The sequence below is a fragment of the Arabidopsis lyrata genome (assembly GCF_000004255.2).
Source record: "Arabidopsis lyrata subsp. lyrata unplaced genomic scaffold ARALYscaffold_6, whole genome shotgun sequence".
In the NCBI taxonomy this organism is placed as follows: domain Eukaryota; kingdom Viridiplantae; phylum Streptophyta; class Magnoliopsida; order Brassicales; family Brassicaceae; genus Arabidopsis; species Arabidopsis lyrata.
In genome coordinates, this window is record NW_003302550.1 from 13194148 (window position 1) to 13211303 (window position 17156).

General features: G+C 38.0%; 2 protein-coding genes, 1 long non-coding RNA gene and 1 pseudogene across 4 annotated transcripts; 2 read left to right on the plus strand and 2 right to left on the minus strand.

Moving 5' to 3' along the window:
* Nucleotides 1-514: 514 nt before the first annotated feature.
* Nucleotides 515-2547, minus strand: LOC9310465. Its single transcript, XR_002331122.1, has 3 exons — nucleotides 2437-2547; nucleotides 2178-2240; nucleotides 515-1128 (listed from the first exon to the last, which is right to left on the minus strand). It is a non-coding gene; the product is annotated as an uncharacterized LOC9310465 (long non-coding RNA).
* Nucleotides 2548-10724: 8177 nt separating this feature from the next.
* On the plus strand, nucleotides 10725-13430 carry LOC9310467 (3-oxoacyl-[acyl-carrier-protein] reductase, chloroplastic). The gene is given in 10 exon segments (XM_021021286.1): nucleotides 10725-10980; nucleotides 11065-11207; nucleotides 11889-11969; nucleotides 12051-12096; nucleotides 12165-12259; nucleotides 12335-12367; nucleotides 12568-12702; nucleotides 12800-12893; nucleotides 13019-13101; nucleotides 13193-13430. Coding segments are annotated over 10 exon segments (906 nt in total). The 5' UTR covers nucleotides 10725-10817; the 3' UTR covers nucleotides 13226-13430.
* Nucleotides 13431-13616: 186 nt separating this feature from the next.
* LOC9308352 (UPF0725 protein At3g25080) lies at nucleotides 13617-15011 on the minus strand. Of its 2 annotated transcripts, XR_002331100.1 has the most exons (4): nucleotides 14915-15011; nucleotides 14710-14843; nucleotides 14328-14616; nucleotides 13617-14222 (listed from the first exon to the last, which is right to left on the minus strand). XR_002331100.1 is itself a non-coding variant. In XM_002874354.2 (2 exons), exons 1-2 carry the CDS (start codon nucleotides 14370-14372, stop codon nucleotides 13896-13898), a joined length of 372 nt encoding a protein of 123 aa, XP_002874400.1. In that variant the 5' UTR covers nucleotides 14373-14481; the 3' UTR covers nucleotides 13617-13895. The 2 variants fall into 2 exon arrangements, 1 of the variants encoding a protein (XP_002874400.1); XM_002874354.2 differs by lacking the exons at nucleotides 14710-14843; nucleotides 14915-15011 and having other exon boundaries at nucleotides 14328-14481.
* Nucleotides 15012-15893: 882 nt separating this feature from the next.
* On the plus strand, nucleotides 15894-17148 carry LOC9310468 (annotated as a pseudogene).
* Nucleotides 17149-17156: the final 8 nt, after the last annotated feature.

Genomic DNA, 17156 nt, shown 5'->3' on the forward strand with positions numbered 1-17156 from the left:
TTGACGGATTATATCCTTGATTCATAAGACATTATCTTCAATATTTACGAATTTTAACTTTCTTAATTAAACAATTTCGAGATAAAAATATTCACATCATTATTTAAAAATTTTAAAGTCTTTATCAAATTTGTACAATTTTATCCTTATATTCTCGCAAAATAAAATCGAAGTCAAAATTTATAGAGATTTTGTTAAAGATTTTTTTGTAAACTTTGATCTTTTGTGTAAGAATCATAGATATCGTATCCAATAGATTTAATCTAAAAAATTTCATAAATTATATAACAGATTAAAGTTTAATGAAATATCACTTATGAGATGAAATAATGACACATAGCATATTGTTAAAAGATTTTTTAAATCCAATTGATGTGTTCGTCAAATAACTCCGGCCCCAATAATTTCACTTCTTAGATATCCACAAACGTTTTAAATATTATATAAGCTAAATGACATATAACACAACATGTTTTATAATTCATAAATAAAAACATTCACATTTTTCATATGTACCTACGTCTCTAGTTATAAAATCCTTAATACAAATGATAAGATTGGTACAAAATTAAACGAAACAAATAAAACCACTAAAGCAAGTACCACCACCTCCACCTACAACATACCGTACCTTCAACCACCTCCACCACCACTGTATCCTCCACCACCTTGACAACAATCTCTCGCCATATAACTTGGTTCACTACACCTAAAGCAAGTACCATCACCACCATATCCTCCTTAATAATTTCCACCATCACGTCCTCACCTCCACAGCCAAAACCACCACGTCCACCAGATGAACCGCCGTTATTTCACTGAACAGGAGCACCCTCGGGTCCAGAAACTTCAACAGTCTTCAGACGACTGGCGTTGTCAACCTCAACCTTGAACTCAACAGCTTCATCAACGGCAAGGCTACGAAATTTTTCAGAGCTAATGGACTGGTGAACGAAGAGATCGTCACCACTCACCACCGTCGTCTGGTGTGATGAAACCAAACCCCTTGTGTGTATTAAACAACTTCACCGATCCCTTGCGTCTCTATCCACCACTCATATTTTCATCACCGTCGCTCATTCGGATCAAAGTCTCCGACAACCAAAAATCACTGATCAGCTATTTTTCCTATCTCTCATAATAAAACATATAAATTAAAGTCAAAATAGGATAGCTATTTTTCCTATCTCTCATAATAAAACATATAAATTAAAGTCAAAATAGGTTAATGGCAATTAAATAAACAAAAGAATATAAAATTACATATTCATAGCATATTCAATCCTTTAGTCGCCTAAAACTGAAATTAAAATATATATATTTGAATCTAAAATTAAAAAAATAACACAACAAACAATCTATCAAATATAAAAGAGGTTAGATGAAAGCCTAACTCCTATAAAGATGGGATTGAACTTTTTGATCCATGACGAAAACATGTACCATAAAATACACAAATTAACTCACACGTCAGTTGTAATCTTCTCTCCATCGATTCAAGTATTAATTTCCACACATCCAAATTATGATTGAACGTAAAAATCATATGTGGAAATTGCGGCATCTTTCAATTCACTAATCAAAACTGAAACAATCAAACCCTAAACTTTTCTCTCACGATTACAACGATTCAAAGTGATAGAATTGCTTAGAAGCCCAGTATCTATTTAACAATTTCATCACGATAGACATACCTATGCAATCTCGACCGATATCGTATTAGAGAACTCTGTTTTTCCCGAGCTTCAAAATAGACTCAATATGTTTTAGAAAGGCAAATTACTGTTAGAGTTTCTAAAAAACAAAAGAAAGCATATAAATAATTCATAACAAAATACAAATAAAAATAGTAGATTAGAGATTACCTTCTCGTAGTCATCTAATAATAAAAAAAAACTCATAAAAGTAAGAAATATTAATATACAAAAATACATGTTTATATCAGATCGATTTAAACGTAGAGATGAGTTCTTCGAGAACCTTGACCAACATAGTTCCAATAATTTATCAAATCTTTCATATAATAACACGACATAATTATTTCTACGAATAACAAATATTCTATATAAAAAAAAGGTCTCAATCACACAAATAATCAAAGAAAATAATCAACAACCAATATACAAAATAAAAAGAAAAAACAAAAAAAATCTAAAACATAGTCGATTATAATATACCTTATCAATCTCATTGACCTCCAAAAACTTGTAAATCACTTCCGCATCAGCGCAATGCTCCGCCTTCAAAAACACAAAAACTATGAGTAACGTTGACAAAAAAAAAATATTTCGTTATGTAGTGCATGGTAAAAAATTATTTTACATCAGATCCGATGAGAGACAACTATCAATAATTAAACCAACACAAATTATAAAATTGTAAGTAATTTACAAAGAGACATAAGAGAAGCGCTAACTAAAATTAAAGAGGACTCACGATTGATGTAAAAAGTTTGTTAATGAATTTAATGAAGAGGCATGTCTTCATCAACTCGTTCATTCAATCTCTTGATAGAAACTCCCATGAGCGGTTACCTAAAACATAATTCACACGATATAAATCAGCAAAACAATAACAATCTTAATAATTCATAGACCAAGATAATAACAATACAAATATAACCTCAAGAAAAAGTAAAAAATAATAACGCAAAATAAAAAAATCGATCCATAAAAGAACCAAAGCAACAAAAAAAAAAGCTATAATATCAAAACGATATGTTTAGGCTAACGAATCTGAGTTCTAATGGTGTGGCTGCGGCTCTATATTTATAGCTTAAAATCTAGGGCACACTGTCATAATTATCTCTAAAAATTTATTTTTTAAAATTGGAAAATTTCTTGATACAAATATTCGTAAGATATTTTAATATCTATCTTAACTTTTTATAAAAATTAAAAAACGAAATATTCCATATTTTAATATTAAAAAACGAAATATTCTATATTTTAATATTAAAAAACGAAATATTCTATATTTTAATAAAATTCACACGATTTTATTGTTTTACCCTCACCAAAAAATAGAAAACTGGATTTGATAGTGTATTCATTAAGGGTGATTAAGACTAATCATCTCAAAACACGATTAGACTTATATACCCCTAACAATTAAGAACAAAAAATTTCGAAATCGAGGGTGTTTAGGACATTAGTATAGAGATCAACACACGATTAGACTTATATACCCCTAATTACGAAGAAGAAGAAATTTCGAGAAGAACAATTCATTAAGGGTGTTTAGGACAAATCATTCCAACTTTTAACCACAGGCCTCCAATGCCCTAACTTTGAATATGGTGCGTTTCTACTTCTCAATTAATTATTGTAGAGATAAAAAAAATAAAAAAACAAAAAGAAAAAAAAAATTCAGATCGTGAATCAAGCATGACTCGAAGTGATGAGAAAGATGGCGGAAGCTCAGAGAAGCTCACCGTCGGAAATTCAAGTGGTGAAGCGGCGTTGATATCTCCGTACTATCTCCACGCCAACAACAACACATGATAGGTCTTGACGCCGATCCTGTTGAATGGAACCAACTACGAAAGATGGTCCAAACTCATGATGAATGCCTTGCGAACCAAGCGTAAGGTAGGGTTTCTTACTGGAAACTTTAAACGGCCGGCGAACGATGGAGATGATGCAGAGCGATGGGATATGGTGAATTCGATGATCATAGGTTGGATCTACAGTAGCGTGGAGTCAAAGCTGCGATCGTCAATATCATTGGTCGACGACGTCTCCGATATGTGGAGTAGTCTGAAGTCTCGTTTCTCCGTTAGTGATGGAACAAGAGAACATCAACTCCATGCTGATCTCACCGGCTGTAAACAAGATGGACAAACGGTAGAAGAATACTATGGAAAATTGAAGATTATGTGGGATGATATTGTTGACATAGACAAAGGATTTATTTGTTGTTGTGGAAGCTCTAGCTGCTCGTCTATGAAGAAATATAAGAAGAAACAAGATGGGCTTCGCATTCACCAATTCTTGATGGGCCTCGACAATCAGAAATTTGGTACAACTCGATCAAATCTTCTATCTAGACTTCATGAACTGACTCTTGAGAGCGTTTACTCGCAAATCATTCAAGAAGAAAGGCACATTCATGCAACACGTGAACGACAAGAAAAGGGAGGAGTCGTTGGGTTCTCGGCTTCCACATCAGGTGCTTTCAAAACGCAGACATCGACTTGTTCTCACTGTGGCAAAACAGGTCACGATAAGAGTCAATGCTACAATATCGTCGGGTATCCTGAATGGTGGAATGAGCCATCAAATTCAAACGCCGGAAGAGGTAATTCTGGTAGGGGTCGTGGTTCTACACGGGGTAGAGGACGTGGTCGTGGACCTCCATTTTCTGCCTCACACGTTTCGGCTGCGGTGACTACATCATCACCAACAACCGGAACTCCGCAGCTCACAGATAGTCAATTGACTGCGTTAGCTGATTTTATCGAGAAAAACAAAAAGTCTATTGGAGCAAGTAAAGAGGGATTCTCTGGTACGAGTGAAAAGTTGATTTTGTATGGAACTCACAGTCGTTTCAATTTGATAATTGATTCAGGAGCGTCTCATCATATGACCGGTGATATGAGTCTCCTTACCGAAATTCAAAAAATAGATCCATGTCCTATTAAATTGCCAAATGACAAGATCACTTGGGCAACACGATACAGGACGCTTCTCCTTGGAGGAAAATTGATACTTCATCACGTGTTTTATGCTCCGGAATTGTCAATTACACTAATATTCGTATCTCAGCTTTTACGTGATATTGCAAGTGTTGTCATTTTTACTAAAAAGTTTTGTGTGATACAGGACCAAGCTTCGAGGACTTTGATTGGAGCGGGTACTGAACGTGATGGGGTTTATCATCTTGCTGGTGCAGTTCTATCTCAAAGTAATCGTGTCGGGAAAGTTGATAATCGGGAATTGTGGCATAGGAGAATGGGACATCCTTCGCCAAAAGTATTCTTTTCTTTCAGATGTTGGTGTTTTCAATAATTGTGTTAGCAACTTAGAAGAATGTTGTGATGTTTGCTTCAGAGCAAAAAAAACTCGTGTACCGTTTTCAGAAAGTTCAAATAAAGCCGACGATTTATTTTCTTTAATTCATTGTGACGTTTGGGTGCCTTACAGAACAAAAGCTACTTGTGGAGCAGTTTATTTTCTCACCATTGTAGACGATTTCTCGCGAGCTGTTTGGACACATCTTCTTATCGAGAAATCGTCTGTTGCTACGGTGCTCAAAAACTTTGTAGCTTGGGCTCTTCGACAATTTGACAAGAAGGTTAAAACAATAAGGACGGATAATGGTACCGAATTCATGTGTCTACGCTCTTATTTTGCTGAAAATGGGATCACACATCATACTTCTTGCGTAGATACACCACAACAAAATGGGAGAGTTGAGAGGAAACATCGTCATATTTTAAACGTTGCTCGAGCCTTGCTGTTTCAAGCTAGATTACCAACAAGGTTTTGGGGGGAAAGCATTCAAGCTGTGACTCATCTCATAAATAGAACACCATCAAGTCTCCTCAAAGGAAAAACGCCGTACGAGGTTTTGTTTCAGAAGTCTCCTTCTTATGATGACATAAGAATCTTTGGGTGTCTTTGCTACGCAAAGCTGGTGCGGCATTCGAATGATAAGTTTGAAGATCGCAGTGCTCGTTGTATGTTTCTCGGCTATCCATTTGGAAAGAAAGGCTGGCTAGTAATGGATCTCCAAACCGAGAAAGTATTTGTCTCTCGTGATGTTATCTTTCATGAAGACAGTTTTACTTATTCTGAAGAAGCTTCCGAAAATCAAGATGATCAGTTGTTAGAAGGAATTGATCGTCCGGGGGAGTCTCTGTCTCTCCTTATTGATGAACCACTGCACACGAACACAAGTCCGATTGATACAGTTGCTGCGCAAACCACTGAACCAGAGGGATCGATCGATCCGTTGCAACAAACAGAAGAAGAAGAAAATAGACCGGTCGATCCGATCGATCCGACGGCAAAAAATGTACCAGAGAGTGAGCGATCGATCGATCCATGCTCACGATCGATCGATCCAACACCAACAACAGAATCCGGCTCAAACGAAGAAGAGGTGGAACATACAGCTGACATTGAAGAACTCGGTATTGGCAAAAGAAAGAAAATGCATTATGTGTTACTTGAACCATACGTCACGTACTCCGCAACGCAACTTGATAAAACCCCTCACGTCGACTCTCTCTCCATTGAAATTTCCTCAAGTAAGTGTCTTTATCCCTTAACTGATTATGTATCAATTGATCGGTTCTCTCCTCCTCAACAGTTGTTCCTGGCTGCAATAAGTGCCGATACAGAACCTATTTCATTCAAGGAAGCAATATCTGATCCACGATGGACAAACGCAGTTCAAGGAGAAGTTGGGGCTCTTGAAGAGAACGAAACATGGGATATAGTCACATTACCGGAAGGAAACCATGCTATAGGCTGCAAATGCGTCTTCCGCATTAACTATAACTCAAACGGATCTATTGAAAGATTCAAAGCTCTTCTTGTTGCACTTGGGAATAGATAAGAGGAAGGAACAGACTACAATGAGACATTCGTACCGGTTGTAAAGATGACAACAATTCGCACCCTCTTGAAGATTGCTTCAGCTCGCGATTGGGAATTATTTCAAATGGATGTTCATAACGCCTTTTTACACGGTGATCTAGAAGAAGAGATATACATGAAGCTTCCTCCCGGTATCAACAATGTAGATTCTTCCAAAGTATGCAAGCTTAAGAAGTCACTTTATGGACTTAAACAAGCTCCAAGATGTTGGTTCGCAAAGCTCTCCAATGCACTCCTCGAATTTGGTTTTGTTACTAACTATACCGATTCCTCCTTATTCACATACTTCTCCGGGAAATCGTGCTTGTATGTCTTAGTATATGCGGACGACTTCATCATTGGAGGTAATGACTCTAAGCTAACTGCGGAGTTTAAGAGATATATGAGTGAGTGTTTTCACATGAAAGATTTTGGTCCTCTCAAATTCTTTCTTGGCATAGAAGTCTCTAGAGGAAAGAAAGGGATATACATCTGACAGCGCAAGTATACTTTGGACATTATCTCTGAATGTGGCATGATTGGAGCTAAGCCTGTTAGCACTCCCATTGAACAGAATCACACTCTCGCAAAGGAGGAAGGCGAGTTCTATTCCGATCCATCAAAATATCGTCGGTTGGTTGGTAGGCTAGTTTATCTTGCTATTACCAGACCAGATCTTTGTTATGCAGTTCACCTCCTAGCTCAATTTCTTACACAACCACGACAACGTCATTGGGACGCGGCTATACGGTTGGTTCGATATCTCAAAGGGACTTGCGGTCAAGGCTTATTACTAAGAAAAGATTCAGATCTTCATGTCGATGCATATTGTGATTCGGATCATTCTACATGTCCAAGAACACGTCGCTCATTATCAGGTTATGTCGTCTTGCTCGGTAAGTCTCCCATATGCTGGAAAACAAAGAAGCAAGACCGAGTGTCACTCTCATCTGCTGAAGCCGAATACAGAGCGATGGCTTATACCTATCAAGAGCTCATATGGATCAAGGAGCTGCTTCTCCTCTTTCAAATCCCACATCCTGAACCGATCACTCTTCACTGTGATAACAAAGCGGCACTTCACATTGCCGCTAATCCAGTGTTTCACGAACGTACGAAACATATTGAAAGAGACTGTCACTTTGTCAAAGACGGGATCAAAGATGGTATCGTGTCTACCAAACTTGTCCGAACAACAGAGCAATTGGCTGACTTCCTTACCAAGCCTCTTGGTCGCAACCAATTTCAATATCTTCTTGGCAAGATGGGTGTTCGTGATCTCCACTGTCCATCTTGAGGGGGAGTATTAGAGATAATGGGGCTCCACAAATAAGAATAGAAGATGGGCTTACGTGTAAAGCCTTATTTACTCATGTATTAGGTTAAGATAATGCTAGTCATACACCTATATGTATGTATCTCCTTCTTCATCAATAGACATCAGAATATTCAGAGCAATAACCTATTTTGACATGGTATTAGAGCCTACCTTTGCCCTGTGAAGATTGCTTTGAATTTTAAAACACTATATATATTATAAAAAAAAAAAAAAAAAAAAAAAAAAATTCAGATCGTGAATCAAGCATGACTGGAAGTGATGAGAAAGATGGCGGAAGCTAGGCCTGGGCATAAAACCCGAAATCCGAAAACCGATCCGAAACCGATCCGAAAAATCCGGAACCGAACCCAAACCCAATAGTCACAAAATCCGAACGGATAATGAATTCTCCTATCCGAATTACCCGAACCGAACCCGATCCGAACCGAAAACCGAAAGGATATCCGAAAAGCGGAAATAAAAATTATATATCCAAAAATATTAGTTATAATTAGTTGTAATTTTATAGCAAATAACAAAAATATCCTAAATATCCTAGATTTGGGAAAAAATTTAGTTATATTTGTTAAAATTATACATATTTTTGCAAAATTTAACCAAATTTTAGTAAGATTAAACCAATTTTTATTAAGATTGAACTATTTTTAAGTTTTTTTTTTTCCCGAAAACTGATCCGAATCCGACACCTATCCGAACCGAAACCAAACCGATGACTCATAAAATCCGAACGGATAATAAATTCTCCTACCCAAATTATCCGAATCCGAATATATCCGAACTGAAACCGAACCGAAAAATCATAAAATCCGAACGGATAATAAACTCTCATACCCGAATTATCCGAATCCGAATATATCCGATCCGAATCCGATTTGAAATCCGAATGCCCAGGCGGAAGCTCAGGGAAGCTCACCGTGGGAAATTCAAGTGGTGAAGTGGCGTTGATATCTCCGTACTATCTCCACGCCAACGACAACACGGGACAGGTCTTGACGCCGATCCTGTTGAATGGAACCAACTACGAAAGATGGTCCAAACTCATGATGAATGCCTTGCGAACCAAGCGTAAGGTAGGGTTTTTTTACTGGAAACTTTAAACGGCCGGCGAACGATGGAGATGATGCAGAGCGATGGGATATGGTGAATTCGATGATCATAGGTTGGATCTACAGTAGCGTGGAGCCAAAGCTGCGATCGTCAATATCATTGGTCGACGACGTCTCCGATATGTGGAGTAGTCTCAAGTCTCGTTTCTCCGTTAGTGATGGAACAAGAGAACATCAACTCCATGCTGATCTCACCGGCTGTAAACAAGATGGACAAACGGTAGAAGAATACTATGGAAAATTGAAGATTATGTGGGATGATATTGCTGACATAGACAAAGGATTTATTTGTTGTTGTGGAAGCTCTAGCTGCTCGTCTATGAAGAAATATAAGAAGAAACAAGATGGGCTTCGCATTCACCAATTCTTGATGGGCCTCGACAATTAGAAATTTGGTACAACTCGATCAAATCTTCTATCTAGACTTCATGAACTGACTCTTGAGAGCGTTTACACGCAAATCATTCAAGAAGAAAGGCACATTCATGCAACACGTGAACCACAAGAAAAGGGAGGAGTCGTTGGGTTCTCGGCTTCCACATCAGGTGCTTTCAAAACGCAGACATCGACTTGTTCTCACTGTGGCAAAACAGGTCACGATAAGAGTCAATGCTACAATATCGTCGGGTATCCTGAATGGTGGAATGAGCCATCAAATTCAAACGCCGGAAGAGGTAATTCTGGTAGGGGTCGTGGTTCTACACGGGGTAGAGGACGTGGTCGTGGACCTCCATTTTCTGCCTCACACGTTTCGGCTGCGGTGACTACATCATCACCAACAACCGGAACTCCGCAGCTCACGGATAGTCAATTGACTGCATTAGCTGATTTTATCGAGAAAAACAAAAAGTCTATTGGAGCAAGTAAAGAGGGATTCTCTGGTAAGAGTGAAAAGTTGATTTTGTATGGAACTCACAGTCGTTTCAATTTGATAATTGATTCAGGAGCGTCTCATCATATGACCGTTGATATGAGTCTCCTTACCGAAATTCAAAAAATAGATCCATGTCCTATTAAATTGCCAAATGACAAGATCACTTGGGCAACACGATACGGGACGCTTCTCCTTGGAGGAAAATTGATACTTCATCACGTGTTTTATGCTCCGAAATTGTCAATTACACTAATATCCGTATCTCAGCTTTTACGTATAAACAAAGAAGCAAGACCGAGTGTCACTCTCATCTGCTGAAGCCGAATACAGAGCGATGGCTTATACCTATCAAGAGCTCATATGGATCAAGGAGCTGCTTCTCCTCTTTCAAATCCCACATCCTGAACCGATCACTCTTCACTGTGACAACAAAGCGGCACTTCACATTGCCACTAATCCAGTGTTTCACGAACGTACGAAACACATTGAAAGAGACTGTCACTTTGTCAGAAACGGGATCAAAGATGGTATCTTGTCTACCAAACATGTCCGAACAACAGAGCAATTGGCTGACTTCCTTACCAAGCCTCTCGGTCGCAACCAATTTCAATATCTTCTTGGCAAGATGGGTGTTCGCGATCTCCACTGTCCATCTTGAGAGGGAGTATTAGAGATGATGGGCCTCGACAAATAAGAATAGAAGATGGGCTTACGTGTAAAGCCTTATTTACTCATGTATTAGGTTAAGATAATGCTAGTCATACACCTATATGTATGTATCTCCTTCTTCATCAATAGACATCAGAATATTCAGAGCAATAACCTATTTTGACATTAAGACTTTTCTCTCTTCTCCGCTGGGTCGATCTCTACGAGGTTCACTTGTACAGATTCACTTGAACAACCGATTCGCCATGGCCACCGCCGTCACAGCACCGAGACTCATCTCCTTGAAATCCGCCGCGAAGCTAGGTTACCGTGAGATCTCTCAGGTCCGGCAATGGGCTCCGCTTCACTCTGCGATGCCTCGTTTCGGAATACTACGATGTGGATCGTGACAGCCGTTTTCTACCTCTGGTATATTCATTTCTATTCTCTCTTCCTTTGCGGTTTTACATAGATTTGATCTCTCTCAATTCTCATATTCTTCATGGATTGCAGTTGTGAAAGCTCAAGCGACTGCTACTGAGCAATCACCAGGCGAAGTTGTTCAAAAAGTGGAATCTCCAGTGGTCGTTATCACTGGTGCCTCTAGAGGGATTGGTAAAGCAATTGCTCTAGCCTTGGGGAAAGCTGGCTGCAAGGTTAGGCTTAACACTATCGGAATTTTGGAGTCATTGGTGTTAGATTTGATCTGTATATATACTCTTCAAGCATTCAATTTGCATCATATTACTAGTCTTAAAAGTTTTTGAGTTATGAAGATTTTAGCTCAGGATTGCTTTCAGTTTCTTTTGTCATTATAGTGATGGAGACATCAATAGGTTTATCTCCGTAATTGCTACACATAAGTCTTACTTTTCTGATCTGGAAGTAAACACTCTGTTTCTGCTGCAGGTCCTGGTGAATTAGAGTGCAAATTACATGATTCATGCACCAAGTATTTAGAATGTTTTTGATCAGCTTTGGTTTTCAGCTCTTACCTTGTTTTTCTGCTTCGGGATATCGCTTTAGACCAAATAATACATAGGTGTTTGGAATGGAAGGATGTTGTTATTGGTACGAAAACAAATGTGGTACCTTTAGAGTTTAATGATGATATTTCCTTTAAACAGTTTTGGTTTCTGGGACAAGAAATGTAAACAATTGAATGTTATGGCCCTTGAAACTGTTTCTTCTTGCCATTTGCTTCTCAAATGCGTTTGTGATTTTGCTCTTGATCCATCTTTTAGCTAACAAATGTCATCTGCAGTCAATAGTGTTTTCTTCTACAATGTCACCTAACTCCATGTTATCTCTGACATTTCTTTTCTATGGGACCGTAGATTGAAGAATATGGTGGCCAGGCTATCACTTTTGGGGGTGATGTCTCGAAAGCGGCTGATGTGGATGCAATGATGAAAACCGTGAGTGATCAACTGTACACCATCTCATATTCCCTAATCCTTATACATCTTATCATTTTCCTTTTTGTTCTTTTTCTGTAGGCTCTTGATAAATGGGGAACCATTGATGTTGTGGTTAACAATGCAGGTAAATGAGAACCTTGGTTCCCATTAATTTTTACTTAGTACCTTACTGACATGGCTACATATTTTCAGGAATTACTCGGGATACCTTGTTAATACGAATGAAGCAATCGCAATGGGACGAAGTGATTGCTTTGAATCTCACTGGTGTATTTCTCTGTACTCAGGTTTGTATTCCTGCAATCCTGCTAAAATTTTGATACTCGGATTCTCAGGGACTGAAACTTCTTTACTATCATTAGGCAGCAGTAAAGATCATGATGAAGAAGAAAAAGGTAACACTTTCTACATATTCTCGCAATTGTCTCCACATACGTTTGTCATTTGTTTTGACATGTTACTACTTCCCTGCAGCATAACGAGAAATGACATATAAAAAGACAACTATGTTTTCATTTGAGCTATCCTATAAGATTAAGAAGTGATATAAAGACAAGGATAATTTATGGTATACTTCTTACATATGATCTTGCAGGGAAGAATCATCAATATTTCGTCAGTTGTTGGTCTCATTGGTAATATTGGTCAAGCAAACTACGCTGCAGCTAAAGGTGGAGTTATTGCGTTTTCCAAGACTATTGCCAGAGAAGGTGCGAGCAGGAATATAAATGTATGTGATCTATCTCCCTCATCATATTCGTCTTTTTTTCTGAATTTCCTGGACATGATTTTGAAATTTGGTCCGTCGACAATTTGCTCTATTCCAGGTCAATGCGGTTTGCCCCGGATTCATTGCATCTGACATGACTGCCGAGCTTGGAGAAGACATGGAAAAGAAAATCCTGGGAACAATCCCATTAGGTAATGGAGAATTTCATTTTTTACATTTGTTGCAGGGTAATTTATGTGGATTAGGATGTATGAAACATCAAAAAATTGTTAGAACAAAAATATTGTGATACAAAGCAAAACGGTTTGGTTTTCAGGACGGTATGGAAAAGCTGAAGAAGTGGCTGGTTTGGTAGAATTCTTGGCTCTCAGTCCTGCTGCCAGTTACATAACCGGACAGGTTAGTAACTCATAATCCTGCCAAATGGCGGTTAACCTTGGTTTCTGATTATGTTAGCGGCCTAACCATGGTTAAAATCTTTGGTTTGCAGGCATTCACCATTGATGGAGGTATTGCTATCTAGACATTTGGTATGATCCGGCTTTTGTTTAGTTAAAACAATTTGGTTAAACAGTCAAAGTTGAGTTCTTTCTAGCAATTGGTCGGATTTTCTATTTTGCGGTTTCTCTATGGAAATATCTAAAACTATCTCCTTAAACTACGTATTTGGCCACTTCAAGTTTTTCGTAAACAGAGCAGAGAACTTTGCCAGATAATATTTTGTACTATTTTGTTTTGAAGAAAATAGCAAAGCAGCCTATGAAATCAGAAATGTATCAGATGAACACAAAAAAATGAAGACGTCTAGGGAAATAAAACGGGACACTGTTTACTTTATTTATAATCTAAATAAACTTCACCATATGTATCTTAAAGCAAATCAACAGAAAGGAACATGTGTTATTAGATAGAAATGAAAAGGAAAACTACAAACCTATGTTAAATTATTCAAGCACAACCTAAACCCACACAAAAGAAACAATCCAAATGCAACTTAAACGTAAAAAAAAAAAAAAAAAAAAAAAAAAAAAAGATAAAACATTCCAAAGGCACCAAATAACTTATTGGTTTTATATGTACAAACTAATCCACATATTCGAATGTGGATCTTGCCCCACTGTATTTCTATGCCTTAAACCGCCTAGGACTTGATAACAGCTGCCGTTTGAGACATAAGGCTAAGCAAAAGTTGCTCACTCTTTTGGTAAACTCAGAGTCTTGCCCACAAGACTGAAGCATCCCCGCTGCTCATCGAAGGCTCTTCTGACTATAGCTACGCGATCAACATCCTTACCAACTCGAGCCTCACACGAGTCCTTGTACATTATGTAGACAATTGCAAAATTTGTGCGGTTGAATACCAAATCCACATCTTGGGGAGTAGTATCTATAACCACTTGGACAATCATCAGGTTGGACAGATCATCATGAACCATAACGGTGGCCCTATTAGTCGTGGAAACTGCAAGTTCCAAGTAGAGACGAATCCAGTCATTGTCTTGCAGCTCATAACTACTCAGCTGCAAAAAAAAAGAAAAAAGAAGAAGCTTATGGAAAACATCGCTCACTACTATTACTACTTGTTGATCATGAGCAAAAGCAAAACTCACTGGTCTTAATCTTACCAGCTTTGAATGTTCAAAAGGATTCTCTGGGGGCCACTCAGGCATGGTATCTATGGGGGAGAAGTTTTTGTACAAGCTGCTGCTGCATCTCTTGATTTCATCATTCAGCAATGTTTAAGTGAGAATGATGATGATTTAGTAAGATGGCTTGCTTGTTGTATAAGCACCACCACAAAAGTCTTGTAATATACCTAGAGGTCTAGCAATTCAAAGTAATGTGGTAAGAGGAAGCAGCAGAATGCGTGGACTTGTTGTATTTCTTTACGCTACTGAGCTCTAAGGTTTTACCCTAATATTGATCAAGAAAGAAAGCAAATCATTGATTGAATTCTAACCTGGTCTAAAATTCAATCATGCATACATAGAGCGAGTTTAACAAAACCTGGAGCAAATTGTAACGATGAAGGCCGAGCCTAGCATAAAGGATAACTAAGGCAGGACAAGGACAAGACTCATCGTTACAGTACAGATATATTCAATTCCACCATAGCGTGGTACTCTGTTTATAAAGGAACTCTAGAAGCGACAAGAAAGAGGGTCAGGATGTGTGAATCTCTTTTTTAAAAATTAACAACAAACAATATTACCGCGGATCTATTCACTATTCTATATCTTTTCCGAGGAATTCTCTTCTCCCTAACCTCTTCCCCGGCCACCATTGTCGAGAGCGGCTGATGCTTCTTCTTCTTTGCGATAACAAATAAATATCCTCATTTCTGGGCTTCCATCGGGTGGGCCTTTACAATCACAACCCAAAGAAATCTCATTTACTTTTTAAATATTTTTTCACAAGTTTATACTAGTATTTTTGCAGTCATTTTTGTGACGGATGAGTAAAAATATTTCTGGGTTATTTGGATATCCGACCTATTTACAAATTTTGGTCTTAAAAAGTTTATGGATTTTCTGAATCCATCCACTTCACAACCAAAAACTTTGCTAGTTTCTGAATCATGTAGGAACCAGTAGTTCATGGATTTTTTCTCCTGTGTTAGAGGCATTGGGTTATTGCCCATGACTGATCAGGTTTCTCCTCTCAATTTGCATACACCTTTCGTATTACTAACAAAACATTAGAGAGCTAAATGTGAAAGCCTTACATTATCACCATGTCTACTTTCTGATAAAAAGAAGGTGGAGAGGGTGGTACCATGTTATTCTAATGGCAAGGAAATAGAACGAAGCTACACGTTTGTTTCATCCTCATGCATGGACCATTTCTGCTTATTTAGACTATGAACATTATAAAAAGCTAGAGCTTTCTTATTCTATGAACTCCAATCTATATCTCAAGCCTCGCGGGTGTTGATATGCAAATGCAAACATAGGGAAAGCATCTTAAAGCTCTTTAGAATCAAAGCGCAAGCAAGAAAACGGTGAGAAACCTTAAACCTTTACTCTGTTTTCTCTTTTCGATTTGTGTAATTTCTAAAAGCAAGAAGGATAGGTTTGTTCTTCTGATGATTAATTATTTCATTTTGTTTGTTCACTCATGCTTTTATTGTGAACCATGCTTATTTGTGCTTCATCTATTTGTCATTAGATATTCTTAAAGTTGTTCTTGGTATGGATCCTAATTTTATCAAACAGAAAGACGGACAGAACAGGACTTGTCTTTCATTGGCAGCATTCATAGGATTTTATGAAGGCTTTAGTTATCTGTTAAAGAAATCACAGTCAGAAGTATTCATCGATGATACAGATGGGTTCTTTGCAATTCACCTGGCCGCAAAGGGCGGTCATGTCGGTATTCTTTGGAAGTTGTACAAGTGTATTCCAAACGTAAAAGAGCTACTTAACAGAGAGCGTCAAAACATCCTTCACATTGCGGCAGAAAATGGGAGAGTTTTAGCTTTCATGTTTATTAGTGTCCGTGATAAAAAAACAAAAAATGATTAACGAGCAAGATGTGAAAGGAAACACACCGCTTCACTTGGCTACAATTAAGAGACAAGCTACTATTGTGACCGCGTTTGTTTGTTTGGGCGGTAATCTACGTTTAAAAAACAATGATGGCCAAACGGCTATGGATATTGCTGAGACGAATCTGCAGTCCAGCTACAAATTCTCTGAGGTACGTCTTATATCTATAGTGACCATGATATATTATACTTATGAGCTCTTTAAAGCATTCCCATATATCATTTTCGTTTCTTTCCTGTTGCAGAGGCTGATCTTGTTGGCTTTAACATGGGCTCAAAAGCCATGGTTTGTACCTTTTGTACCTAGAATTGGAAACAGATCAGCACCTACGGCTACAAACCCAGATGCTAATACATATAAAAAGCTTGTCAACACTCTTCTCGTGGTTACTGTAACTTTAGCTACAGCTTTCACAATTCCTGGGGGTTATGCCTCTACGGGTGAAAATATAGGCATGGCAACTCTGGCAAAGAAAACAACATTTCAGGTGTTTATAATCTGCAACACTTTGGCCATGGGCGCTTCAGTGGTAGCATTAGTTTTTCTCCTTTTGGCGCAGCTGGGTGATATCAATAGAGTAGCTACTTTCGTCGAGTTCGCCTTAAACTATCTAATGATTGCTCTTTGTGCCATGCCGATCAGTTTTACTACGGGTGTGGTTCTTGTAGTGAGCCATATTCCAAAGCTTTCCAAAACCATTATGATTATAGCGGCGGTGTTACTTTCTCCCATACCTGTCTTACTCTTTCCTTTTTATCTCCAGTATATAGTGTTCTTGCTAATTTATGTCCCATATCGCTACGTAAAGGATTACTTTCTACATCAAATGTATCTAGCTCTTTATATCCTCCATGGGGTATCAGAACCTGTTCTTCGTTCTAATAGAATCATTGTATGAAACTGAAT